This window comes from Gadus macrocephalus, chromosome 13, assembly GCF_031168955.1.
Source record: "Gadus macrocephalus chromosome 13, ASM3116895v1".
Classification (NCBI taxonomy): Eukaryota; Metazoa; Chordata; class Actinopteri; order Gadiformes; family Gadidae; genus Gadus; species Gadus macrocephalus.
In genome coordinates this window covers 7,247,940-7,273,784 of record NC_082394.1, presented here as the reverse complement: position 1 = coordinate 7,273,784, position 25,845 = coordinate 7,247,940, and the positions used below count along the sequence as shown (strand labels likewise).

General features: G+C 47.8%; 3 protein-coding genes across 3 annotated transcripts in view; 2 read left to right on the top strand and 1 right to left on the bottom strand.

The window, feature by feature from the left end:
• The window catches only part of kcnb1 (potassium voltage-gated channel, Shab-related subfamily, member 1), a 29,498-nt gene extending 24,784 nt beyond the window's left edge, over nt 1-4,714 (top strand). The window contains 1 exon segment of the mRNA XM_060070295.1: nt 2,632-4,714. Coding sequence (XP_059926278.1) covers nt 2,632-4,557 — 1,926 coding nt within the window. The 3' untranslated portion in view covers nt 4,558-4,714.
• An 8,346-nt stretch (nt 4,715-13,060) lies between these two features.
• Nucleotides 13,061-16,522, top strand: rdh20 (retinol dehydrogenase 20). The gene is made up of 5 exons (XM_060070414.1): nt 13,061-13,640; nt 14,372-14,470; nt 14,848-14,993; nt 15,282-15,413; nt 15,801-16,522. Exons 1-5 carry the CDS (start codon nt 13,188-13,190, stop codon nt 15,919-15,921), a joined length of 951 nt encoding a protein of 316 aa, XP_059926397.1. The 5' UTR covers nt 13,061-13,187; the 3' UTR covers nt 15,922-16,522.
• stau1 (staufen double-stranded RNA binding protein 1) lies at nt 16,050-25,833 on the bottom strand. Its single transcript, XM_060070415.1, has 15 exons — nt 25,636-25,833; nt 24,376-24,705; nt 24,001-24,122; nt 23,695-23,839; nt 22,396-22,552; nt 21,815-21,986; nt 21,422-21,517; nt 21,077-21,289; nt 20,804-20,947; nt 19,417-19,563; nt 19,229-19,310; nt 18,425-18,774; nt 18,186-18,308; nt 17,699-17,778; nt 16,050-17,580 (listed from the first exon to the last, which is right to left on the bottom strand). The coding sequence occupies exons 2-15, from the start codon at nt 24,581-24,583 to the stop codon at nt 17,493-17,495; spliced, it is 2,127 nt and encodes a 708-aa protein (XP_059926398.1). The 5' UTR covers nt 24,584-24,705; nt 25,636-25,833; the 3' UTR covers nt 16,050-17,492.
• Between the last annotated feature and the right edge of the window lie 12 nt (nt 25,834-25,845).

Below are 25,845 nucleotides of genomic sequence, written 5' to 3'. Positions count from 1 at the left end.
AGCCTTAGGTACGTTACTTTGCCATTTCCAATCTGGCAACATTGAGCACCTTGCCGCTTCCACTCTGTTTACAACAGCACATTACATCTGCAGCCATGCCTAAACGTAAATGTAAGTTCACGGACGAACTAAAGAAAAAATACCCATGTTTTCGCCTCGGCGGGGGGGGGTCTGGTCACCCTAACACACACACACACGTGCACACACACGCACACACACACACACACACACACACACACACACACACACACACAGGTACAATTTCCCTACTACATCATCAGCAAACTTCCACCGTTGCGACACCACCTCTCCTGTGCTTCATGAAGTCACACTCCAGGAAGTGAGGGGAGAGGATAGACCTGGATAAACAGGACAGGATCCTTATTCATCTCTCCCATGATGCTATGGCAACAGTGTTCTGCAGCTCTGATTGGTCCTAGATAAGGTTGCCTCTTTGGCCATCACTTTTCCTCCCGGGAGCCGGAGCCGAGTGATTAGGCTGTTGTCAAGGGCCCGGCTGTCTGTCATGTGTTAACAACCAGTGCTGTTGCTCCATTTCGGCTGCCGCTCCCTCCGTCATTTCCTCTGGAGGATTTAAAAGGCCTTTGTGGCGTCTGTTTGTGTAAGAGCCAGTGTTCAAACAATGCATGCTTTTATGGCTCAAACATCTCTGTTGACCCAGCTAGTGCACTCTGCAAAAAGAAATCACTGCTGTCTATTTTTTTCTTTTGCAGAAGGTCAAGAAACGTGTGAGGGGGGAGAAGTCCTTATTGTTTTATTTAATGTCGAGAAATATATAGGTGTAAGCGCAGGTGACAGTGTGGTATCTGCTGAGCTGATCACGCGGTACTCTATGAAGCGGAGAGCAGCAGACCTTGTTTGTCTGCACTGTAGGTCAACAGGCACAGTGTTCCTGCGGGGACCTGTCTCTTGACCCCGGAGTGCTACACAGTCAGGTTGGGAGGGGATCTTGAGTACTCAGTGTTTGTGTAACTCTGCACTTCCTTGTCTAGCTAAGAGCTAAGTTTCCATGCTACATTGTTCTCACTTGACCAACCTTGCCCACGGCTCGTCTGTAGGGAACCGTGAAGAGGGAGTGTCAATCATGTGCAAAATTTGTCACACATTTGTCCGGAAATATATGTATTTGCGGTTGCGAACAGACAGCCGAGTTTCTACAACAGTGATATGTAACGTATGGATTAGGGGGCGTCTGTTGTGTGCGATCGGACCAGTTCTAAGTCACTGAATGGCTGCGTACGTCATAGATACACAATTACCCTTGCAAAACACTGCCAGCGTGTATCACCATCAATAAAGAGAGACAGGGACCCTGCTGCTCTGAGCTGAGGAGCTGCTGATTCCATGCCCTTCAGACCCAGGCTGGGAGACAGAAAGAGTGAAGCTTCACCTCATTAAAATAACACATCCTGAAAAATAAAGGAAATAAAAAAGAAATAAACCAATTTAACAAACCCTGAATAAGAAAGTGAGTTGACATTAATAATTCAAAATGATTTGCCTTGGGTTTTTTCATTTTTCGTTTTATACTCTTAATTTGTTTTTGCAGGCGTTATTTTCGCTTTACTTTATTGCAAAATATGTATTAGAAAGCTATAGCATGCTGTACCATCATAACTACAATACCAAATTGGACTTGTATGTACCCTACACCCTACTTCAGAATAGTATTTATATTGTTTAGTATACAATATATATCCATATCCCCACACTGAAAGAGATGGGGCATACTTATTAAAAATGATGAGAGATACATTACAATAATTCACAAGTGATGCTGCTAAGCTCAAACAGAATCAGGAGGAGCAACTGCCAAAAAGCAAGTAGTTATTAGTGCCACATTTACTATCGTTGATAACATTGACATAGACTCCAACTGAGCAGTTAGAAAACATGCCAAATGGATTGTGAATCGATCTAAACCTATATTATATGAGCTTTAAAATAATTGTATGTGTTTAATATATAAAAACAAAAGTATTATTGATTCAAAAGAAGGCATGTTATTCTGTAATTATGATGCTGCATGCACAAACTTTGTTTGTAACATAATATGTCATGATCATACTATATTCTTGTAAAATAGCCTTACACATTATTCACCTTGCTTCTTCACTAGTTATGTCTACTACCCAATGCCGTGGTGCATTAAATTAGCTGATACAGAATTTGTTCCATGAGTGATTCATGTGATTATCCTACGATGATGCTTCTGTGAAAAGGTTTTTTCCTCTGTATTAATTCAAGTGTCCTTCCATTGCGCTGTTTACTTGAGTGTTTAGCCAGGGTTTGCATTATGGCATAGTAACCATTATCTTTCCCTCCAACACTCACTCATGTGCAAAGGAGCAATTCTCGTCTCATGAGTGGGTCATGAATTAATAACTGTGTCAGTCACCATCCATTAGCTCAAAGTCAAACTCAGACTCCTGAACATTTGTAATGGGAAGACATGGCATTCAAGGCACCAGGTTGACACTGTAATCAAAACAGCGCCACGGTAGTGTTGGTCAAAGGGAGGGAATGTTTGTAAGAACTATGAATACAAATATTTCAGGTACATCCTACTTATACAATCCTGATCCGCGTTTATGTCCTTGTGTGTTTCAGATCCTGGCCATCATATCCATCCTCTTCATCGTCCTGTCCACCATCGCCTTGTCTCTGAACACCCTCCCGGAGCTCCAGGACACCGATGAGTTCGGCCAATCCACTGACAACCCCCAGCTGGCCCACGTGGAGGCGGTGTGCATCGCCTGGTTCACCATGGAGTACCTGCTCCGCTTCCTCTCCTCCCCCAACAAGTGGAAGTTTTTCAAGGGCCCGCTGAACGTCATCGACCTGCTGGCCATCCTGCCCTACTACGTCACCATATTCCTGACCGAGTCCAACAAGAGCGTGCTGCAGTTCCAGAATGTCCGGCGGGTGGTGCAGATCTTCCGCATCATGCGGATCCTGCGCATCCTGAAGCTGGCCCGGCACTCCACTGGCCTGCAGTCTCTGGGCTTCACCCTGAGGAGGAGCTACAACGAGCTGGGTCTGCTCATCCTCTTCCTGGCCATGGGCATCATGATCTTCTCCAGTCTCGTCTTCTTCGCCGAGAAGGATGAGGACGACACCAAGTTCAAAAGCATTCCGGCGTCTTTCTGGTGGGCCACCATCACTATGACCACCGTGGGTTACGGAGACATCTACCCCAAAACTCTCCTGGGGAAGATAGTGGGGGGTCTGTGTTGTATAGCAGGAGTACTGGTGATAGCCCTGCCCATTCCTATCATTGTAAATAACTTCTCAGAGTTTTATAAGGAACAGAAAAGACAGGAGAAGGCTGTGAAACGAAGGGAGGCTCTGGAGAGGGCCAAGAGAAACGGCAGCATTGTCTCCATGAACATGAAAGAGGCTTTTGCACGAAGTGCAGAGCTGATGGATGTGGTGGTGGAGAAGAGCGAGCGACCGCAGCAAAACCACCTGTCCCCCAGCCGCTGGAAATGGACTCCCAAGAGGGCTGGCTCGGAGACCAGCTCCAATCACTCTTTAAATGCCAAGGAGCTAGGCTCTCCGAGCAAAGATGGAACCGCCAGTCCTCAGAGGCTTAATGCCCAGAAGCTGGAGGAGATGTACAACCAGATGGCCATGACGCAATCCCAGCCAAATCTCAATGCAAAAGACAAAAGCTCCCGAGTTGGCAAACACAGGGATGAAATAGAGCTGGGAGCTATCCCAGACCAGGGCCAGCCCATGATGGGCACGAGGGAGGCGGCGGGAGACATGAAGAGCTTGTCGAGCATTGATAGCTACATCAGTTGCGCCACAGACTTCCAGGAGAACACCCGGTTCCCCCATAGTCCAGCTGTGGGCCTTGGCCTCCAAGACAGCAGCAGGCGTTTCTCCCACAGTCCTGCCAGCGTCCTGGGTGGTGGACGCGCCAGTGCCAAGACAGTCCTGCAGCCCCCCCTGGAGCACGAGCCTGTGTTCACGCCCATATCCGGTACTCTCTTCCCCGAAAAGACACCGAAATTCTTCTTCTCCAGCAACTTTTCCAAAAACCGCACCCCTAAAGGCAGTTGCCGTAGTGACGGGGACAGCGGCCCCTCCCCCATGTCCGACAGCTCAGTCCTCTCCGACCACTCACTGTTGACCTCCGGGGCGTCCGTCTACACCACGGCCAGCAGCAGGACCCCGCCCAAGTCCCCGGAGAGCACCACGCTGACGCAGGCCGTGTTCACCTTCCACGACTCGTCCATCAGCAAGTACATCGACGCCGACACGGACGACGACGAGCACCTGCGGGACATCTCCGACGCCAACCCCTCCGAGCGCCTCCTGGCGGGCTCCAGCCCCAAGTGCCGCCTCAACAGCACCTACCAGAGGGGCACCAACCACCTAGAAACGGCCCAGAAAATGCTGGGCCATAACTGTCTGTTCCCCCTCGAGGGGATTCGGAAGGGGATCCACGAGAACCACGTGGTGCCCGAGGCGACGCGCAAAGTCAAAGTAGGGAGGGGAACGCCGAACAAATTGAACGAGAGTCTCTGAGAGCAAGGGCAGGGAGCGAGAGCACGACCAGCACAACTAGGGGGGTAAAATAAGTGTAGCACGCAAACATGAGAGTGTCATGGTGGACCATTCCGGAGGGACACAAAAACACTCTGGATGAACAACAGATAACAGAACATAGGCCGGGAGGGAGAGCGCGGGGGTGGAGGGGAGGGGGGGAGGGGGGTAGGAGGGTGTGGGGGTGGGTGAGAAAGTGTGTCGCACTAGGCTGGGACATGGAACAATCAAGAGATTGTTCGGGAGCCTCAGGTTTGGTGGTGAGCACTTGTGGTGAAATGACCCTCGAGATGGAGAACGTCACTGCCCCTTTTTTCACTTTCTTCTGCTACTCGGCCACAACAAGAAAAAGGAAAGCAATCCCAATCGGTTGGTATTCCAGGGTTTCCCAACAGGATATGAGATGTTATGGTGACCTCCTCGGCATGGTTAATGGGACAGAGAGAGGGGACACTTCGAAAAAGCTTTCTATGGGTCATCTTCTTCATATTCCCCGGAGGGGAAACCTCACCTCCTACTGTTGAAAAATCTGGTTCCGTCTCATCTGGTGGTGTTGAAACGAGAGGGGAAAGGACCTAGACGCTTGCACCCTCCTTATTTGCACCCTCCATCTCAAAATCTGGCCTTACTCATTACCTTGCACACACACACACGCACACACACACACACACACACACACACACACACACACACACACACACACACACACACACACACACACACACACACACACACACACACACACACACACACACACACAAGCACACACACGTGAATGTTTGCTTGTATGTCCTAAAAAGAAATGTATGTATACAAGTTTGCAGATTGTCCTACCTGATTTATTTTTCTATAGATAAGATACATTTAGCAATTTAGGAATATGTGAAATGCTCTAGTCTAATGTGCTATTATAATTGTTATTATTAATATTATTATTATCATTATTATTATTATTATTATTATTATTATTATTATTATTATAAGTTGTACATGGTCCTATCTGAAGTTCTGTGTGCTGATCAAGCAGAAGCTGGTGTTGGGAAGCTCCAGACTGTAATGTTGTTTGCCTCTTTGTCGTCAAGCTGAAAGCGGAGAGTGCCTCCTCTCTGGTCTCTACCTGTGAATATTGTCTGGGATCCATGTTCAGTCTTTTCTATATATTTCGATGGGTGACGTGGTAGAGCAAGACTCGGTGATACAGGTACAACATATTGGTCGCTCAAGAAATTAATCTCTCATGATTCCGTCATTGGTCCCAAATTCATAAGAAAGCACATGGTTAGCTTGTTGTTTTTAGTTATCGTTTGAAGTAGCATACCAAAAAAAGCACAGATATGGATTACTACTGCATAAGAATATATCAGACATGTTTCTGATACATCCATTGAAAAGACATAAACAATACAAGATGACAGACTTCCAGCATGGATGAATTGGGAGACAGAAAAAGGCTGCCCCGTTTCTCTGGCCAGCCACCTGCCAAAAACATTGTGACATTGAGGACCAAGAAGGGATTAATTCTCATACCATAACAACAGGACTGAAACGTGACTGCAAGCCTTTTCAACCACAAACCACACACACACACACACACACACACACACACACACACACACACACACACACACACACACACACACACACACACACACACACACACACACACAAATGTTAGCAATGCATACATCACCCACAGACCAAAAGGCCACAGGAAATGTACAGGTATGAAACTGTAACGATCTTTGAAGGGACATGCTTAGCTACAGCCTGTTTCCATGGCGATGCTGCCTGCCAGAATTCCACGATGTTAATTGGGGTTTCATGGTCTGATTGCATCCTATGTATCACATGTACAAGGAAAAAACACACACACAGACACACACACACACACACACACAGGCAGTGTGTAAAAAAGTGAATGCTTGAACTCTGCACAGATAAGACAAGTCGAGAGAGACAACAAGGAATCTATAGCCTCCCTGCAATGAATAACAAGCACATTGATTATTCACCTAATACAATCGCCATTATATCGCAAAACCAGATGTTCATCCATAGGATTCTTAAGAAAGTCTGCTTTTGAATAATTCGATAGATTACTAAAATCACTAAACAATGGGGTTTTTTTGTAACACGCATTGCACTCCGGTATTCAGGAACACAGAGTATGACGTGAATCCCCGAGACACAATCAATTAGATATGTGAATGGAATGATTTGATCCCTGCGCCTCTCAGCTGACGCTAAAGTTGGAGCGTTTCAGCGTAGAGAGGCTGCTGATCAGGCTTCACAGTGAGGCAAGCGTGAAAGGAATAGCAATGAGCAGGAAGGGAGCGGAAGTGTGCACGGGCGCGCGGGTGTAAGAGAATCCCTGTTTTTCTACATGCCAGCTTGGTGGTGGTGGTGGTGGGGGGAGGGGGGGTATTTTAGCAATGTGGATCATACACAATTGACAAGCAAAGAAGCAGCTTTTTTCCACTGGAGATGTGTGTGGCTGTGCGTGTGCATGTGTGTGTGTGCGTGAGTGTGTCCTGTGTGTGAGTGTGTCCTGTGTGTTGTTGTAACCGATTGAAGTCCTTCCGTACCTACAGTGTATTTCCACCTACAATACGCAGCACAACGATGGTGTACCACACACGCCTAACCCTAACCCTAACCCTAACCCTAACCCTTACCCTAATCCTTTCTGTTGCATTTGTGATACTTTTGTATGTGTCAACAATATTTGGCTTTCCGTATCCTTCAGAGCAGATAGGGCAAGATATGGGCTGATAATATTATAATACACAGAAGATGGGGAAAATCCTCTGGACTTTAACTTTTACCACGTTGTTTTTGTTTTACCAAGGCCTTACATGTTGTCTATTTCTTGTGTGTTTTTCCATTTTGTATCTGGGAATGTCCCTAAAATTCAGTGCCCCAATGTTATTTAGCACAACTGATAAAATGATCAATGAGGAAATGTTTGAAACATAGGCCTACATGAAACAACGAGAGAATATTATATTAGTATTCAATATTAGACAACGTTCCATTTTACAATTAAAATATGTCCCAAGTGGCCTTTGATGACAATTAGCTTAGATGACATTTATTAGCATTTATTACGGGATCCTGCATCTTACTATTAATGCGTCGGTCTTGCACCCTCACTGCAATCTACTGAGACAGCGACACAGCTATACCTATCATGATCAATATCTAGGAATGATCATTGATTAATAAAACAACCGTCATGGCTTTTGCATGAAGCAGACATGAGTAGACATTAGGATTTACTGCACGGCATAGTTCATCAATGGGGCTGAGACATGAAAGACAGAAAAGATTAGTGTCTTTTATTGTTTATGTTAATGTCCATGTTCTCAAGTAATCCTCCATTAACTTCAGTATTAAGATAGTCAGGGAGCCTTTTTCTCTGAATGAAATATTCCTGTAGAATAACGACAATCAATTTTCCATAGGCGGTGCAGCCAGCACCATAAACAACAGACGTTTCAACGTGTATGGTATTAACCACTGCATGCACAACCACGCGTGCGCACAAAACGTTAAAAAATTATTGAGTATTGACGTAATTAAAGTATTGACCGACTCTAGCGTTGTAATATTCTAAGCTTTTTGTAGAGGTAGCATAAAGGACCATTTGATAGTGACTTTGCTCTCAACTGAATTCTAGACTGTGATACTGTGACCTGATAGCAACAAGTCATCCAGACCCTATGGTCATGTGGAACTCCTGCAGTACTTTTATCAAGCAGACATCTCTTCCCCAGGCCATTCAGCAACATCCAAGCCCTGTTCACAGTCTGGATGAAAGTATCAGTTGGTACCAGTCTACATATATAACACGTAATGTGTTGCATCCTTGACTTGGTGTCAGGAATTGACGTATAGGATGGCTTTTCAGTGAGCTGTTGAAAGGGAAAGTTAGTCCGGCTGTTTTGCCTCAAGCTTAACATTCTTTTTTTTAGTCATTCTACCGGAACCACATGACTGGGCATCACCAAGCACACCGGTGTAGCCAATAGTCTCACACAGACTCCCTTTATCTGCCACTGGGTTGGGTCATGCTACATGCTAAAATGCTAATATGTTTTACTCATTCCACTTGAAACACATGACTGTCCCAAGCGCACTGGTATAGCCATCAGTCTTACACAGACTCCTTTTATCTGCCACTGGGCTGGGTCATGCTACATGCCAACCTACTACATGCTAACATGTTTTAGTCGTTCCGCCTGAAACACATGCCTGTCCTAAGCACACTGGTGCAGCCAGTAGTGTCAAACATACTCCTTTAATCTGCCAATGGGCTGGGTCAATTCAGTACACCTTGTATCAACGACATTGGGTTTTACTTGTTGCAAATAAAAGCTAAATGCAAATGCAATTATGTTTAAGATTTCAAGGATACAATCATAACATTTGAATCAGTGAGCTAACTTTTTTTTGTGTTTGAACTTCTCAGTGGACTTGACCCACCCAGCCTAAGCCATCAAGCAAAGTACACATTTTCCGGGGAATTGGATAATAAACAAAAAATTACCTTCCCCAGCTCTTATACAATGTTGTTTGTAGGTCCTAATGCTGTTTGTTTTGTAAAAAAAAGAAAAAAGGAAGTACTATTTCTACTTGTTGACTTTCTATGCTGTAGTTTCTGTATCAATGTTCTGTTGTTAAATGCATGTGGTAACCTCTTGGAGCTGTGACTGGTTTGTGATTCACACGAAACCGTTTGTCCCGTAGAAATGTGTCTCTGTGTCTCAAGTTTTTATTATTTATTTTAGGAAGGCAACGTTTCCATTGGATGACTCAAAATAAATATAATGACTTTACATTCCCTCCACACAATCATTATTGACTTGCATATATTCTCTCTTGAAACAAACGGTTTGCATTCATATACTGTATGTCTATGCAATTGTCAAATGAAAAGAAGGATATGGAACTGTTTGGGTCAGAGAAGACATCCCGTTTCATAATATACTTCCATAGGCCAACAATCAACAAAAATCCCGAATGCTAACCACTGTACAGAAAGATGTTTTATCATGGCTTTAGCATCACTTGTTTAAACTGGGTTAACGTTGTATAATATCGCCACCTAGTGGAAGATCATCGCATTCCTTCTGCCTATATACACAAATGGAACAATTCGCATATTGTGTGGCAGACTAAGCGTTTAAGCATGTTGCAGCTCGCAGTCAGTCGTCTTGCTTCAATAACAGCACAGGTACGACGTTACATCTGCCTCGCCAAATAGGATACAGCTTTATGGAAAACGAATTGTAAAGAAATATTTAAAGTGGCGATAAAATGTAGAATACAATTAATAGACAGAGAATTACTAACTTCTCATAAATAGCATTTACCTTGCAGCAGTTGTCATGGGGGATGGAGTGGTTAAAATGCTGGAAAACGGCCTCAGCTCTTGACCTTTTCAATGGTCTGCCTACACAAAGGAAAATGGTGCAACAAACTTCAACCACAATCAGCACTCAGACATAGTATCTGTACGTTTTTATGTATTGTAAATCATTGAAGTTGGCACCATGAATTCATTCATTATGTTTATGTGATCAGGGAAAATAATAACGAAGGGATACAGTAATGTAAGTTCCCTGTAGAATGAATGGCATGTATTATAAGGTGTTACTGCAGAACAGTGTGTTGCTATACAGACTTCCACTCCAGCAACGACCCCCCTGGGTCATGTGTTCAGAATCCCTTGAAAATGTTTTACATTTATTAAAACGCTACTTGCATTATTCATGCAAGTATAATCACAATTGGGGCTAATCAAAACACATCTCAAGGACTCCACCCAGATGATTGTCCCCAATTCCAAACTTGCTGTGTGTGGACGTGCATGAGTGAGTGTGTGCGTGTGTGTGTGTGTGTGTGTGTGTATGTGTGTTTGTGCGTGTGTTTTTGTGCGTGTGCATGTGTATGTGTGTGGCGTGTGTGTGTGCATGCGTGACGCTTTGCGAGGGTGTATGTGTGTGTGCATCAGTGTATGTGTGTGCATTTCTGCATGTACATGTGTTCAAAAACAGAAACGGACTGACTGACAGACAAACCAAACCCACACACGGAGACAGAATGGCTGAATCGGCAAGGGGTAAACAACAGACAGGCAGACAACGCTGCCGTGAAAGATGAGGCGTGCAGCCAACACAGCAAGCTGGCGTTGCGTGCGTCAGTGAGCAGAAAGGAAGACATGTTGCATGTGTCAGGGCTGCCCTCCATCCAGGCAACGCCCCAGTGAACAGCCTGGAGACATGACAAACAATCTGAAATATTCAATCAATAAGAAACACTATACACAGGCTGAGACTCCCTTCCAGAAATAGAAGCAGAGCTCTGGACACATGAAGGTGACGGGAGCCGAGAGTATTCCTAAGTTATAAGGAACTGCTTGACCCGTTCTGTAGTTTAGTGATTACTTATTTGGTCTACTCTGTGCATGTCCTTGCTTAGATGTTACCTACACACTACCTTAACCCTCTAGCGATGGAGTGAATTCAGAAGTATTTGACCAATTTGTACATTATGTAAAAATAGCATCTAATTTGAGGTGGAATAAATATGTTGAAGCTGCTGGAAGATAGCAAATACGACTAAATACATAAATGTTGCCTTCATGTGTAGTTACTTATAAATACGTATGCATTAATGTTACGACTGACAGGTTGGAAACAGGTTGGTCTGCATGCTAACACTGAGAGGCGTTATGTCATAAAACAAAGTATCCAAGCTTATTTAAACAGCTAAAGAAGTGCATATTATGAGGACGCTCAGCGAAACAGTCTTGCCCGTTTTCGCAGGGAGAGCAAGTAACTAAACATCTAATAATGTTCAATTATTAGAACATATATCGAGAAATAGGGCTTTGAAATAATAATGTCACATAAAATAACTAAGACCACAAACACATAAAAACGTTGAAAGACATAACCAGTTCTATTTCTGTATTGTTTCATTGATTGATAGATTTGTTCTACAGGCAGGTTGAAACCGGTTCGGAAACATCCACACTTGCTGCCAAATCAACGTGGGACTTGTCTGTAAGCTAACTTTGACGTGATTAAGGCTTAAAGCTTTTGATTCCAACAGGGCTTTTCTTCTCTTTCCAAGCCTTGCTCAATAGTTGGCAACAGTATCCCCTCAGTACAGTTTACCTAAATTATACATCCAATTACGTAAGATAACTGCTGAATAATCCATGCCAGTTGAAGTATGCATTTGAAATATCAATGGACAACGTGTGGCCTCAAAAGAACACACAATTATTTGGGGTTTTATATATCAGATGAGACGGCACATGACAAATAATAAACCCTTGGGTTCATCAACTAAATATGCAATGGTTAGAACTTATATTTTACAGATATGCCCACATCATTATTTAGTCACCAAAATTAAGCCAATGTCCAGAAGCAATTAGTAGAAAATTAAGTACAGCCTCGCTGCTTCCATTTGAATTAAGAAGTGAGCCAGCTCCCAGCTGTGGCTAATCTAATCAGTCATCCTTGATTAGTTAATCAGTAAAGTGTCAAAACTTGCAGGCTATGGCTCCACAAAACACACTCACTAATTTGTACTCACTTTGCACTCAGAGTTAGAAAGGAGTTACAAAGACCGATGTTAGGCATTCATGGATGTACAAAACTATTCAAACATGAGGCCTCTATCCTAAAAGGCCAACAGGTCAACTATCCTCTACATGCCCTATTACAGGATAACATCCAAGGGGCCCGATATTCAGATAGCTACAGTCTGCTGTTTAAAACCATATCGTTTTATATTTGTAACCTTAATTTACACCACTTGTTCTGAACATTCCCTCACGTGTCCAGACATAGCCTCTTTGGCTAATGAGCTGGCCGAATGAACATGTCTTTAGTGTTCTCAAACAGGCACATAGTATCGGAAATATGCATTCTTGCGAAACAAGCAAGTATGGAAGAGATTTACTGTGCCCATACAGATAATCTCCTTATGTTCTTATGCTCAATAGTAAAGGCATGTGAGCCTATTGCGTGGAGGGAATTCCAGGACAAAATAAACTTTATACAGTATATTTGTCAATGAATAGCCTATTGAAGAACTGCGAGAGGAAAATAAATATGGAAAAGGGAATCAATGTTTAACGGAAGGCACTTTGGTGACTACAGCAATCTCATTTAGATGTATTCTATTTGGTATAGATAATACAATAATGAAAACCTATCATCAAGACTGAAATGCCTTCTAAATGTGTTCATGTGCTTGTTAATGTTGTGTGACATCGTATCTACAGTAGGTACTCCAGACATATCAGCACTGGACACTGTTGTTTGGTTCACTGTGGTCTTCATCACAGTGAGCCACGAGAAGGCCTCACTTTGAAAAATACACACCACCTTACGTCACGGCTCACGAGACACGTGAATCCGTGAGTGGCTCAGGCCAATTCCGTTAATCCTGGTGTTTAAAAGTGCTTAAAAACCAAGAATCGGTGGTCGGGGGACGGAAACACCAGCATGGCTGTCTGTTTGACATTTTAACATTACTTTTTAACTTTCAAACCGGAAGATCACGTTTGGGAAACTAACGATAGTTCCAAGATGATCTTCCTCATGGATCTCCAGATGATGCTCCTGGACGTGCTCTACTACATTTTGCGCAACTCTCTCCGGGCGGTGCTCCGGCCTCGCACCAAGCCGGTCGACGGGGAGCTGGTGTTGATCACCGGCGCCGGCGGAGGCCTCGGCCAGCTGTTCGCCCAAGAGTTCAGCAAACACGGCGCGGAGGTGGTCCTCTGGGACACCAACACCGCCTCCAACGAGCGCACGGCCGCGCTGGTGCGTGAGATGGGCGGGAAAGCGCACACGTACACGGTGGACGTGACCAGCCGCCAAGAGGTGTATCGTACTGCTGAGATGGTACGCGAGGACCTGGGGCGGGACGTGACCATCCTGGTAAACAACGCGGGGGTGGTGGCGGGGAAGCGAATGCTGGACTGTCCCGACGAGCTGATCGAGAGGACCATGAAGGTCAACTGCCATGCGCTCTTCTGGGTGAGGACCACGTCCTAGTCTCTAGCTGACTGAAGGAGGAAAGAGGGTCGGGTAGGGTGGGGCTGGGACCGTGGTTCAGAAGAATCCATGGAAGGCCAATTGAAAGCATGGGTATCTGCTCATGTGGTGACTATGAAAAGAATATAAAATGATCTTGATTATAATTTGCCCCAGATATAATTAAATATTTCGCCTGAGACGCCACATGAGCAATTTCTAAATCTGATTGTAGCGTTTGTGCTTTAATTGAGCACTGTTTATGTGGTAATAAGGGTACTACATTAATTCAAACCAAAATCTGTGTGTGCCAGCAAAACCACTGGACGTCCAATTGGAAATTCTAAAGTCCTTTTCTCAGCACATACAATACAATACAATACAAAGCCCAGATTACTGTGCGGTATGAGTCATGCCTTTTTTACATTGTGAAGCATTAACAGCTTTTTCCCCAGAGTCAAATGCATCTAGATTCCTTCTGCAATCCTCTTAATAGAAAACCCCAATGCTACGATATTAGCATGTGATATGGGGCTGCAGGAAACGTTTTCAAGCCTTGCAAGCATCTGTTCACATGGCTGTTACTAGTAGTGTGTGTGTGTGTGTGTGTGTGTGTGTGTGTGTGTGTGTGTGTGTGTGTGTGTGTGTGTGTGTGTGTGTGTGTGTGTGTGTGTGTGTGTTGAATGTATCATGTATTCATGTATGTATGTATGTATGTATGTATGTGTCCTCAGACAGTGAAGGCATTCCTCCCTCAGATGAAGGCCAATAACCACGGCCACATCGTGACCGTGGCCAGCGTCCTGGGACTCTTCAGCACGCCCTGCGTTGAGGTGAGGCTGGCTTGGAGGGAAACGGGGAATGGGACGAATCAAAATAAATACATAAATACATACACTTCACACAGTTCTTCACTCTTATGACATCCAGTGATATTGTACCATCAGCGAATTATTGTTTTCTCTTTCTTCTGACAAATGTACTTATTGTAAGTCGCTTTGGATAAAAGCGCTAAATGCCCTAAAGTGGAAATGTAATACTGAACCACAACACAACCATTTTGGCTTTGATTGTGTTGGTTCGATTACCCCCTCAAACCTTCAATCCTTTTTTTCTCTTCGTTATGCCAGTGTCTAGATAAAACGTCCCCAAAGTGATGTGGTGGTACTAATGTAAGTTGTACCTGTACTTTGTTGTGGTGCGACCCAAGGACTACTGTGCCAGTAAGTTCGCTGCAGTGGGCTTCCATGAATCCATGGCGCATGAGCTGCTGGCCGAGGAGGTGGACGGGGTGAAGACCACCCTGGTGTGTCCCTACATCGTGGACACGGGCATGTTCAAAGGCTGTAAGATCAGGTGAGTGAACCGTTTAAAGAAAAGGGGATTCAATTTTAAGGTCAGAGAAAAACCATAAATAATTTAAGATTGTATGAATGTATCAATAAAAAAATTGTCACGGCAATTATCAATAAATCAGTATCAGTATTAGAAAAGCGTATTAGAATTTACAAAAAATAAATCTCCAAAATCTCCAACTAATCAATGTGGCAGTGAGTAATTCGATCTGTACGGCGGGATGAACGCCATCGGGGTCCTCCACAGAGCCTGACGCTGCCTTGTGTTGGTGTGTGTGTGTGTGTGTAGGGACGAGGTGGAGATGATCCTGCCCCCACTGGACCCCCAGTACTGTGTGGAGCAGGCCATGAACGCCATCCTCATCGACCAGCCCCTGGTGTGCATCCCACGGCTCACCTACCTGCCCTTCCTGTCCCGGGCGTAAGTGCAGCGTCACTGTACTCACTACGCAGACAGGGAGTGTGTAGGGGTAGTGTGTGGTACTCGTCAGGGAGGCGAGGCGTAGGTGCAGCCTCACTCTGTCCACTAGGTGGTACTAGGCAGTGAGGTGAGGTGATTGTATCTAAAGCCAGGCCATTAAGGAGCAAGGACAACTCACTGTATGTGATCAAATGTAGGCAGTGTAGACGTTGGGGATAAAACCCAGAACATGGCGATTTCCAACGGCCTTGCTGCCATCTTGATTCCAATTACATGAATCACCTCGAGTCTCCCTCAGACGACCGACATTTAGCTCATTTCCCCGTCTCCTCCTGGTCGTTAGGCTAACGACATTGCCCTTTTTTCTTTCCATTCTTTCTTTTGCAGACTGCTGCCTTGGGAATCCAACGTGGTCACCTACCGCTTCATGGGTTCAGACAAGTGCATGTACCCCTTCATCGACACCATGAAGAACCGAGAGGCCCCCCTCCCCATCGCGGCGGAATAGTCCCAGCGGCGCAGACTCAGCACCTTGTGTTGCCGTAGCAACCAGGCGTCTGATGGGAGGGCTGGGGACGTGTAAATGGAACACATGAGGCCCAGCTATCTTTGTTCCATTTGGGTTGGTTTTACCTAGTATGTGAAGGATGAGTATGTAAGGATGAAGGAGGTTTATGTATATTAAATATATATAAAAGGGAGGTATAAGAAAGAAAGAAAAAAGAAAAGTTGCCAAGACCAGTTGAAACATGAGCAGGTCAGCGGTTCGTGCTGCTAGGGCTGCTCAGCCAAGGAGCCATAAGCTTAAACACGCACCACGACTGTACCGCCCATATTCAAATCTCTTTGTTACCCATCATTGTGTTTGCAGGAGTAGCCTTCACTCCCTTAACGTCTACATTATTATTATTTATATTTGAATGGGGACAAATACAGAAACATAGACAAGCGTGAGACAGTCATCCGGTGTTTGTATCATAGTGTGTCTAGCCAAAGATAATTGACGACATTTGTCCCAAGTGGGGCTTTTGGTTAAAAATAAATCATCCAGATTGACGTTATTAAAATGTCCGAAAATGGAAATGAAATAAAATATCTATCACCAAAAATGTGTTTTTCCTTTTATCAAACCAGCAAACACTCCTCCAGTGTTACACGGCACCGCCTTCCAACTCCACACCAAGTAACGACAAGACCAGCCATGTGTGTTTGGTGTGCAGAGCGCACAGGTTTACTTACAGTGGAAGTGTAGGGGAGAGGGAGGGGGGAGGTAACAAAATGAGGGAGGGAGGGAGGGAGGGAGGGAGGGAAGGAAACGGGGCTTAATACTGGGCCACCACACACGGCGGAGAGGTACAGAGGGGGAGGCAGTCACGTTACGTCACGCACACGCTACATTGAGTCACGACAACCCACCCGGGGGGAGACGGACGCCCTACATGGACATGAGGATAAACACTCGATTGGCGGGGGGCAGGGCACCCTGGAAACAAAACAAAGGGGGCGAAACCGAAACATGAGGCGTTTGTTCCCCCTAGCTGCCGCCTAGAGGTCCGGGGAACACATCTCTCCGGGGGGGGGGGGGGGGGGGGGGGAGCGTTAACAACGTGACACACTTGAAAAATAACGGCCAGAGAAAAGACGTTCCCGGTGGGTTAGGTAACAAAACAACTTCTAGTTCAAAGCAACCACGAGAAAAGAGCCACCTTTTTTCTTCACAGTAAAATATCTCATTCTAGTTCAGGAAAGCAAATGCCCATTTCTTCGACTGGGGGGGAGGCAGCAGTTATTTTCTCTTCCACAAAGCATTGAAAGGAAAAAAAACAAAAGAATAAATAAGGTGTACAATAAAACATCGTCAAGGGAGTAGGAAGCAACATCCCGTTTTCTATCAATCTTGTTTTACCGAACGTTTCGTTTTTTTTTATGTGGAACGACGGGACCGTGAACGACGTTCGTTTCCCCGAGCCTATGTCGTCTCCCGTGTGAAGGTTTTAGTTCCTCTACAAAAGGGCCTAAAAACACAGTGTCAATCCGCTGTCGAGCCCCGCGAGCCGACCGGGGCGCCGCGGTGGTCGCCTACGCGCTGCCGTCCACCGCCTGTGCCATGGGGCTGGGGTTCGCCTGCTGCAGCAGCGACTCTGCCTCCATCTCCTGCTTGCCAGACCTGAGGCATACACCGACAAGAACAGACAGAACAGTGAGTGTGACGTCACGGGCCAAAGCGAAGGCTTACAGTGTGCCACGGGCGTTGGATGCGTGATGAAGGACGGCGCGGGGCGTACCCAGAGGTCGGTCCGTTGCCAGGGCGGTCGCTGGACTGCTGGTCAGCCTCTGAGAGTAGCTTGAGGATGTTCCGCGCCGCCTGTTCAGCCAGAGGGAGTTGCCGTTGTAAATGGTAAACGGACTGCGTTTCCATAGCGCTTTCATCCAAAGCGCTTTACAATATTGCCTGATATTCACCCGTCACACACCGACGGCGGGGTCAACCAGGCAAGGCGAGAGCAGTTAGAGGGTTAGTTGCCTTGCCCAGGGACACCTCGACACTCTAGGAGGAGCCGGGGATCGAACTAGCAACCTTGCGGTTACCAGCCCACCCGCTCTACCTCCTGAGCCACCCCATTGGGGTGAAAAGTATTTTCGATACCGGTGGCTCCAGATATCGTTTAGAAATAGCACTACAAACGTCGAACGAGGACGACCTCAGAAACGCCTGTGCGTGTGAACAGACTATCAAAAAGGATGAAAATGAGGTCGAAATGAGTGGCTCACCATGTCGTGGCAGAAGCTCACTTCCTTCCCGATGCCGTGGCTGAGGAGGGGCGGCACGGAGGAGCAGTTGATCAGCGACACAAACTCGTTCTTATTATTCTTGGGGAAGTCCTTGTACTCCACCTGTGAGCGCGCACGCACACGCGCACACACACACACACACACACACACACACACACACACGTCAACAAACCCGTACATCAGAACAGCGGTCACGAGTCAAAGCGAATGGGACTCACCTGTAGCCCCTGCACCGCGGCCAGGTAGCTGAGCTGCTCCGAGGGTCTGGCCAGGGGCCCGGGGGCCGGCTGGCTCAGGCTGCCGTTGTTGTTGTTGTTGCTGTGGGGGGCGTTGGCCAGGACGGTCTGGGCGGTGAGCGACACGCCCGTGTACAGCAGCTCGTTGGCGATCATGGCAGTGACGGTGGTCATGGCGGGGTTGGGGGCGGCGGCGTGGCGGCCGTAGTCCCTGGCGTGGGGCCCCTGGCAGGCGCCCACGGCCTGGGCCACCTCGGGCATCATGGGGAGGATGCCCGCGGGGAGCTGCTGGTTGCTGAGGTAAGGCAGGCGGTAGTCGTCGTCCTTGCAGGCTGTCGGGGGCGGGGGGGGGTGGTTAGAGTCATCGTGTGCGGGGGTGGGGGTTGGGGGTGGTTAGAGTCATCGTGTGCGGGTGACGACGGAGGAGTCACTCCGACAATAGGCGAAAGACAGATGGGCAACCGGGGCCGTTGGACATGCGTGACCTATCACCCGTCTCATGAGCAATAGGTCACGCATGGCTGCACGGTTAGGACAAGGAAGTTATAATTGGGAATGTTTTTCCCGATATTGGGATTGGGATTATTCTGTGCGATCAATAACGACACAGAAATGGCTGACTGGTCATGGTTTGTTATTTGCTTTGAATGTGCCAGGCGTAAAAAAAATGGATGTTTATTAGGATGTTTTCATTTTCCTTTTACAAAATGACTTCAAACACAATTTAACCCTTTCACGACAGGAGAGCCGTAAAGGGCCCGAATGGCTCTCTGAACACTCACTCACCCAACGTCCCGTCGTCCACCGAACCCGGCTCAAAGAAGGTCACTTTGCGTCTCTCCTGCTCTCCGGGTTTCTTTAGCGGGGCCTGCGAGATCATAAAGCCAGACACAAACCGTTAGAACGTATCCCGGTTACCCTGGTCACCAGCAGCGGTGTGTTCTCCATGTTTTCCGTCTGGCGGGACCACCTGCCTTCTCGTCTGTCTTCAGAGCCGGCTTGGGGGGCAGGGGCTGGGGCACTTTGTAACCCAGCAGCTCCAGCATGGTCTCCGCCGCGTTCCTCTTGGCCACCTTCTTGCTCGGACCCAGGCCCTCCGCGCACTGGCCGCACACGCTCACCTGTTGCCGGGGGCAACGCGTCAATGTTTGGGGGAGAGAAAGAGAGAGTGCAGAGTGAGTGGGAGGTAGCTACAGAGACAATGTGTAAGGGAGCAGGGAAAAGTTAGAAGTTGGAGGGGGGTAGATCCCAGTAGCCTTCCGCTACAGTACAGTATAGCAGCTTAGGCCCTGTCCAAACAGAAACTATTTTTTTGTGAAAATAGTTATGTCTGGATCGTTTGGGCCGACCTTCCAGACAGATAAAAAGGGCCCTTTGCGTTTTTGTGTTCGGATTCGTGTGGACGCCTGATACTCAAATGATGACGTCATCGCCCCCCCCCCCCCCCCCCCCACCAGCTGGACAGTTTTTTTGGGTGATTTTATTTTATTATTTCTGTAGCTTTAAATACAGTCCCTTGGTCAATTTATTTACTAACTAACACTCAATATAAAAGGTTTAACAACTGCTTTCTCCTCCTCGACGGTATGACTGTATTCAGCGCGCAGGCTTGATGCGCATGCTCCGCAGACGTCCATTTCTTTTTGTTGTGGAGAACCAGTGCCACATAGAGGCCTTCAATATGTACTACAGGGTTTCCCCAGGACTCAATGAGTCCGTCTTTACGGAGATACTCGTGAAACGCAGCCAAGAGAAGCGGAGGGGAAAGGATTGTTTTCACCCGTATGGACGGGGCCTTAGACTACCTCCCTGCTGTCACCTGTATGCATAAACTCCATGGTGCTCACCTGTATGACTGAACCCCGTCCTCCTGACCTGTATGACTGAACCCCCTACTCCTCACCTGAATGACTGACCCCCTGCTTCTCACCTGAATGTCTGACCCCCTGCTTCTCACCTGGATGACTGCTCCCCCCCTTGGATGACTGAACCCCGTCCTCCTCACCTGTATGACAGAACCCCGTCCTCCTCACCTGTATGACTGAACCCCGTCCTCCTCACCTGTATGACTGACCCCCCTGCTCCTCACCTGTATGACTGAACCCCGTCCTCCTCACCTGTATGACTGACCCCCCTGCTCCTCACCTGTATGACTGAACCCCGTCCTCCTCACCTGTATGACTGACCCCCCTGCTCCTCACCTGTATGACTGAACCCCGTCCTCCTCACCTGTATGACTGACCCCCCTGCTCCTCACCTGTATGACTGAACCCTGTCCTCCTCACCTGTATGACTGCTCCTCACCTGTATGACTGAACCCCGTTCTCCTCACCTGTATGCCCGACCCCCCGTGCTGCTCACCTGGATGACGAACTCCCTGCGGCGCGGCAGCCCCCTCTCCGTCAGAAGCCCGTACTCCGGCTCCTTCTCCTTCTTGGCCTGCTGGATCTGGGCCAGCCGGCTGATGGGGTTCATGCCCTGGCCGTACTCCGGGCTGGTCTGCAGCTGCCGTGCGTGGAGGGCGACAGGGGTCGAAGGTCAAAAGACGGGCAGCGGCCCAGGAGGTGACGAGAGTCATAAATGAGGCTTGATGACGCATTGGGGAGGGGGGGGAGGTGGGGCCGCCGTGGTTACCTTGACGATGGACTTGGGTTTCTTTTTAATGTGCGGCAGCATCTTCTCCACGCCGGGGACGTGGGGCAGCTTCCTCAGCTCCTCCAGCACCATGGCCGCCGCCAGCTTCTTGGCGATCTTCTTGCTCTTGCCCTCCCCTTCCCCGGCGAACTCGCCCACCACCACCCGCACGGCGAAGCTCTTCATGTGGGGCGGGCCGGCTTCCTGCAACACCTGCAACGCAGTCAGCACCGCAGGAATCAAAATCACGGATCACATGTATTCTCTTTGAGATCCGCTTTGAAACGGAAGACCGCCTGAAAGTATGTTCACTACAGGACACGCCTTCGGAAAAACGGATCAAACCTCAAAGTTGACGGGAAGATTCCTCTTGAGTGCAATTTCAAAGACTTGGCTGATTTCGGACTTGTTGAGGTTCTCCTCCTCGCCGTCGCCGTTCATCTGAACCACAAAAACACATCGAACCATTACGATACAGGCGAGCACTCCACGTTGCATTCACACCGCACTTGTTTCCTCCCCCCACCGTGGGTGAAGTGTTAACAGATTGGACCGCATTTCCCACCCAATCTGGCAACCCTTACTGCAGTGCGCTACAGCCAGGGTTGCCAGATTGGGCAGGAAATCCAGCAACACTGCGTGGGTGCCTTCCGGAGAAAGACAACCAACGAGTTTCTACCTTTACCCCTGGGGGGGGGGGGGGGAGGTGTATGAGCAGGGTGCTGCGGGGGGCCTCACCACGGGCGGCTGTTGGAGCATGGGCTCGTTCTCCAGCACCTTGAGCGCCCGGGCGGCCGCGTCGTGTTTGGCCAGCTGCCGCGTGCGCCCCTTGCCGTGGAACTGCTGGCCCCCTATAGACAGCTCCATGTGGTACAGGAAGGGCCCCACCGGCGGGAACGGGTAGTAATACCTGCAGGGGAACGACAGGGACGTCAGTGTCGCCTTTGAGGAAGGCGTCGTGCGTGAGGTGCACGAGCTGTGTCGTCGACGTTAAGAGTAATCAGTTAGAAAACGGCACCGCCATCTGTCAGCCATTAGTGAGTGAGACGCTCTGCGAGACTGTTCCGTTCTGGTTGCCTGCGCCCGACTCTTGAGTGAGTATTTAGATTAACGACAGCTCCCGGCTCATTTCTCCCCTGATTGTTGTCGGGGGTTTTCATCCGGCCTGTCAATCACAGGTGCGCCAATGCAGCACTTTCTCTTTAATTGGTTTACTCTCCGTCTCCTAAACTCCCCGGCTCTTTTCTGCTTGTACTTCAACCCCAACACCTGTGCCTGTATTCGCAGACCTGAGGGGCTCGGGGGGGCCGAAGACTTACTGTTGCATAGAGCGCTGGTAGGGCCCGGGGCCTCGGACGTTGCAGTTGAAGTTTGGCGGTCGCATCCCCATGTATGCGTCGATGGGCTTGTACAGGGGCTTCTTCCCCAGCTTCATACACAAGGCGTTCAGCTCCATGGTGTGCGTGGTGCACTCTTCTGTCACAACAACAAACCGAAGTATCAAAATGCATTGCAAAAAAAAACCTCTAATTTCCTGTCATTGATTGACGGACCACCGGATGGTACCAGGGGCTAAACAAGGGGGATGGAACCCTAAACCGGAGCATGGATTAGGCTAGGGGGATGGTTGGGGTGGTTGGATTGGCAGGTCCTGGACTACTCAAGGCAGGGTCGATAGAGGGGCCGTGCCTGGACTAGACTAGATGGACGGCTGGAGGGGCCTGGACTAGACTAGATGGACGGCTGGAGGGGCCTGGACTAGACTAGGGGGATGGCTGGAGGGGCCTGGACTAGACTAGGGGGATGGCTGGAGGGGCCTGGACTAGACTAGGGATGCACCGATCCGCTTTTTTCACCTCCGATACCGATATCTGAGGTTTAGTATCGGCCGATACCGATCCGATACCGATATAGAAAAACAGCGCGAAATTATGGCTACAAACTGTAAGTTTCATTGAGGGGAAAAGACTGGGATCATGAGACTTGAATTTTTGGAGGTGCTTTATAAGGTTTGTGGTATTAAAGCTAGAAGGTTTAGTACCACCCCTCGGGACATTTACTTTGCATATGTTGCATGTAGCCGTGGAGCTTGCTGGCTTAGGTAAAGTGAAATAGCTCCAGATAGCAGATCCTTTTGCTCGCTCCATTTTGCAATCACTGTAGGCTCCGCACGGCGTGTTGCTTGTTTATGACGTCACTCACAGCGCACAGCATAGAAACTGAATAGATCAGCCAATAGATAGATAGATACACTTTTATTAATCCCGTGAGAACATTTTCGTGGGAAATTCAATTATCAAAGCAGCAAGGTAGTAGGAATAGGATTCAAGTATGTACATAAACGTAAAAAAAAAAATATATATATATATATATATTATTTATTTTTTTAAATATGGATCGGCCCATTTGTCACCGATACCCGATCTAGAAATGTCTTCAATATCGGTACCGATACCGATACAAATATCGGATCGGTGCATCCCTAGACTAGACTAGGGGGAGGGCTGGAGGGGCCTGGACTAGACTAGGAGGAAGGCTGGAGGGGCCTGGACTAGACTAGGGGGAAGGCTGGAGGGGCCTGGACTAGACTAGTCCAGAGGGGTGATTTGAGGCCTTGCCTGTGTTGCGGGGTGATCTCAGCGTGGGCCTTGGCAGCGTGGTCTCAGCCAGGGCGGTCGCAGCAGCTGTGTGCTGGGCTTTCTTGATGCTGGTGCCCTCTGCCTCCCAGTGCTGATCGCCTAGCGTGAGTCTCACTGAAAAGATCTGAGAGAACGAGAGAGAGAAAGAACGATCGCGAGAGAGAGCGAGGGAGAGAGAGAGTTGAGCAGTGGACTCACTGTTTCCATTGCATGATAAGCCAGTGGGAGGCTCATGGATGACATCAGATGGATGACATCAGCGGTGTTACAGCCGGTCTGCGTTACCTTGGAGTGAGCCGGGCCTTGCTCACAAAGCAGCTTGTATTCGGGTTGGATTTTATTGAAACGGGCCAGCTCATTCACCAAACACATGGGGGTCTTCTCTTTAGGGTTTGCCATGTTAGATTCTTCAAAGCACAAAACAAAAGCACAAATACATTCAGTTGAAGAAATGCATTGTAGTCATGACATGCACTCCATCCCCCTGTGATTTGCATTGAAATGAGCTCATGTAATCATTGAAGCCAAAAGTGTTAACCAATCAAATAGCCGGTGACCCAAAACAACTTCGGGGTAAACTAAGCAGGGAGGAGGCAAAAAAAACAAGGCAACCTCATTCTAAACAGACGAACAGAGACAATAGATTTAAGAGAGACAAACCTGTGGTGGGGGCGAAGGGAGTGACGGAGCCTGAAGGGAGGGAGGAGCTGCGGCCTGGCTGGCTTGCGTTCTCAGCGGGCAGGGTGGCGGAAGCACAGGGGATGCTGTATCCAGGCATGGGCGGGGCCAGGTGTAATGGGGTGACAGCAGCAGCAGCAGCAGTGGTGGGCATGGGGTTCCCCAGACACTGATACTGGATCTGGGACATCCTCACTGTTGGGCTGGGTCGATTGAGTTACACAAGGATTGATTTAGGAGTGGAGTTCCTGGAGGGTAGTGACGAGCAGAATGTTGTGTTGTTGTTGTTCGTGCAGCTCTAACTGCAAGGCTCTGCCCAAAACAAAGAAAGAGTCATTCAGATACAAGAGCTGCTCTGTTAGAACTTTGTATAACATTGGGAATCCATACACAAAACCGAAGGATGACATTGGGGACCGACAAATTGTGATCAGTTTTGATGAAAGATCACAACTTTAAGCTACTGCTTTGAAAGCCGAACAAACCTCAATTGTGCAGAGCGCACAGAACACAACTCGACTGTGCAGAGCACAGAAAACACCTAATTTGTGCAGAGAGCCCAGAACAGAACTCAACTGTGCAGCAACTGAGGATGACATGTACTTGGAAGAGCCAACGTTAGCATCAACGCTAGCTAGCCACCACATAAGGCGACAATGAATGTGGTATACAATAGTAAACGTAATTCTGACTTTTAGCAGGCCCATTGCATGCATACCCGAAATATAAACTTAACCGGTATATTGGTGAGGGAAAAGGTCCCTCTACTTGCAGCCAGCCAATGATTAATGCAGTAAGTGGATTGTTTTTACAAGGCGAGCCGGTGTTAACAGCTAGCATCCAAACCGGCTCATCTTACAAAAACGGCCATGGTACTAACTCACTCGTGTGCTCATGTGTGATCGTATGACTAAATGCATGTCAATCGATCCAACGACAAGGAACGGGAATTGTCTTAAGATAACTGCATTAGTGCCTCGGTTCTTAGGCCGCCGGTGGCTCAACCAGCAGCAGCAGCAGCACACATGGAGCCAGTCTGCAGGCTCCACGGAGAAAGGAGTGCATGTCAACTCAATCCGATGGTAACGTTGACCATACTGAACGGAAAGCTTTACAACAGGGTGGTTGATCAAGCACTTCCATCGCGTGTTAAATCGTAAAGCACGCTTACAACGGGACTGGTGTGTAATGCTGCTAGCTACACTCCAGTAAGTAACTACACCTGCTGAAAACAAACCTGACCTCGGCTCTTTGCTCGTAGACTTCTTGGTTAATCCATAGGCGGTGTGGCCGGCGTAATGTTGTGCTGTTTTGTTAGGTCTTGTTGAAACGAAATGACCTGTGGAATTTTGTGTACAAAATTCTGGCCGTGATGTTGTGGAAAGAAGGTAGACAAGGCAAACACTAAAGAGAATGGCCCGATCCCGATTTCCTCCCAGGAAGTGACATCGA

What these genes read in the sequence shown, in the direction of transcription:
- rdh20 (XM_060070414.1), top strand. Translation starts at nt 13,188, where the DNA reads ATGATCTTCCTCATGGATCTCCAGATGATGCTCCTGGACGTGCTCTAC. An exon ending in TCAGCACGCCCTGCGTTGAG is followed by an intron (nt 14,471 to 14,847) that starts GTGAGGCTGGCT and finishes GTGCGACCCAAG; the next exon opens with GACTACTGTGCCAGTAAGTT. An exon ending in CTGCCCTTCCTGTCCCGGGC is followed by an intron (nt 15,414 to 15,800) that starts GTAAGTGCAGCG and finishes TTTCTTTTGCAG; the next exon opens with ACTGCTGCCTTGGGAATCCA.
- stau1 (XM_060070415.1), bottom strand. Translation starts at nt 24,583, where the DNA reads ATGTCCCAGATCCAGTATCAGTGTCTGGGGAACCCCATGCCCACCACT. An exon ending in TGAGCTTCTGCCACGACATG is followed by an intron (nt 17,779 to 18,185) that starts GTGAGCCACTCA and finishes CTGGCTGAACAG; the next exon opens with GCGGCGCGGAACATCCTCAA. An exon ending in GGCAACGGACCGACCTCTGG is followed by an intron (nt 17,581 to 17,698) that starts GTACGCCCCGCG and finishes TGTATGCCTCAG; the next exon opens with GTCTGGCAAGCAGGAGATGG.